This window comes from Eimeria acervulina, genomic scaffold (genome assembly GCF_000499425.1).
Source record: "Eimeria acervulina Houghton genomic scaffold, Eah_scaff1271, whole genome shotgun sequence".
NCBI lineage: Eukaryota > Apicomplexa > Conoidasida > Eucoccidiorida > Eimeriidae > Eimeria > Eimeria acervulina.
Window position 1 is genome coordinate 1 of NW_013550305.1, and position 1,938 is coordinate 1,938.

The following is a 1,938-nucleotide window of genomic DNA, read 5'->3' on the forward strand; positions in this document are numbered from 1 at the left end:
TGCTGCAGCAGCAGCAAAAGATATACGAGGGACGCTAGCTGTTCCAGCAGCAGCAGCCGCTGCAGCAGCAACTGCAGCAACAGCAGCAGCAGCGGCACAAGCAGCAGCAGCAGCAGCAGAAGCTGCAGCTGCCCCACTTGGAGCTCGCTGGAATACATGACGTTGCAGCAGGTAGCTGCAACCGCTATGGTTAGCTGCAGCAGCTAGCTGCTGCTGTTGCTGCTGCAGCAGATGCTGTGGTTGAGGTGTAACTACACGTGAAAGAGAAAGAGGAAAGAGAGCAGCCAAAGAGGAATTAATTTGAATTGAAAATGCTATCAAAGATTGCGCCCGAGGCTTAATTAGGGTTTAGGGTTTAGGGTTTAGGGTTTAGGGTTTGCAGCCACACCACCAACAGCGCCAACAAAGGCCGCTGCACTTAGGGTTTAGGGTTTAGGGTTTAGAGGGTCGTCTGAGTCTGAGTCCTCTCTTCTGCATACATAAACCCTGCTAAACCCTAAACCCTAAACCCTAAACCCTAAACCCTAAACCCTAAACCCTAACCTCACAGCAAGCGTGGCAGCGGCCGCCTCCCTAGACACTGGAGAGAAGTAGCAGCGACCTTGCGGGGGCGCCTGCAGCAAAACAAAACCCTAAACCCTCGGCAACCCTAAACCCTAAACCCTAAACAGCCCTAAACCCTGAACAGTCCTAAACACTAAACAACCCTGAGCCCTAAACCCTTGAAACCGGCGTCTGCGGTGCAGCTGCAATGCGTTGATCCCACCTAAGCAGCACAAACCCTAAACCCTAAACCCTAAACCCTTTGTCCTACCCCTTAGCATCTACGCAGAAGAACTCAAAAGCTTCGTCTCCGTCTTCATCGCGAAACAAAGAGACAGCCGTGCCCTGAAACCAGCAAACCCTAAACCCTAAACCCTAAACCCTAACGAACCCTAACAACCCCTAAACCCTAATACAGCATCACCGGCACAGCAGCAGCAAAATGTCTTTCGCGGCAGCAGCAACAGCAGCAGCACGAACAACAACAACAAAAGCAGCAGCACCACCACCACCAGCACCAGCAGCAGGAACAGCAGCAGCACCAGCAGCAGCAGCAGGAACAGCAGCAGCAGCAGCAGCAGCAGCAGCAGTACCTGGACCTCTCCTTTTTTAACTTCAGTAACGAGCGGCGTTTGACTCAGAAATAAATTTTTTTGCTGCAAACAAATTGCAGTCGGAGTGTGGGGTTGTATTTTTATTTAAATAAATATTTTTAAACATACAAATAAATAATTATAAATATATATAAATATAAATAAATATATATATAAATAAATATATATATATATATAGCTAGTTATGTGATAGATAAATATATATATGTGCATAAGGGCGTGTATATATACAAACACAAATAAAAATAAACACATATATGTATATATATATTATATGTATATATACATATATATTACTTATATATATATACATACAAATATATAAATAAATATATATAGATATAAATATATATAAATATAAATATAAATATATATACGTGCTGATATAAATTAATGTCTTCAATTGCAGACGCCTTTTCTGTTTTATTTATTCATAGTTATTAGCTGTTTATTTTTAGTTTTACACTACTTTAATGTATTTTATTTATTTTATTTTAATTATTTAATTTATTTTGTTTATTTGATTTATTTTATTTATTTAGGGCGTCGGTACCCTCAGCCGCTGTGCTGTCACGCCTCGTCTACCCCGTTGCTGCTGCTGCTGTTGCTGCTGCTGCTGTTGCTGTTGCTGCTGCAGCAGAACAAATAAGTAGACAGAAGGACAACAGAAATAATAGAAACCCGCACTGCACCAGCAGCACCGCATGCAGCAGCAGCAGCAATGGCAGCAGCAGCAACGGCAGCAGCAGCAACGGCAGCCGCAGCAACGGCAGCAGCAGCA

At 43.5% G+C, this 1,938-nt stretch overlaps 1 protein-coding gene across 1 annotated transcript in view; it reads right to left on the reverse strand.

The window, feature by feature from the left end:
* Positions 1–544: 544 nt before the first annotated feature.
* Positions 545–1,938, reverse strand: part of EAH_00057840 (hypothetical protein, conserved) — a gene marked incomplete at both ends in the record, with an annotated part of 1,586 nt that continues 192 nt past the window's right edge. The window contains 3 exons of the mRNA XM_013397382.1: positions 545–614; positions 815–888; positions 1,711–1,788. Coding sequence (XP_013252836.1) covers positions 545–614; positions 815–888; positions 1,711–1,788 — 222 coding nt within the window. The remainder of the gene's footprint in view (positions 615–814; positions 889–1,710; positions 1,789–1,938) is intronic.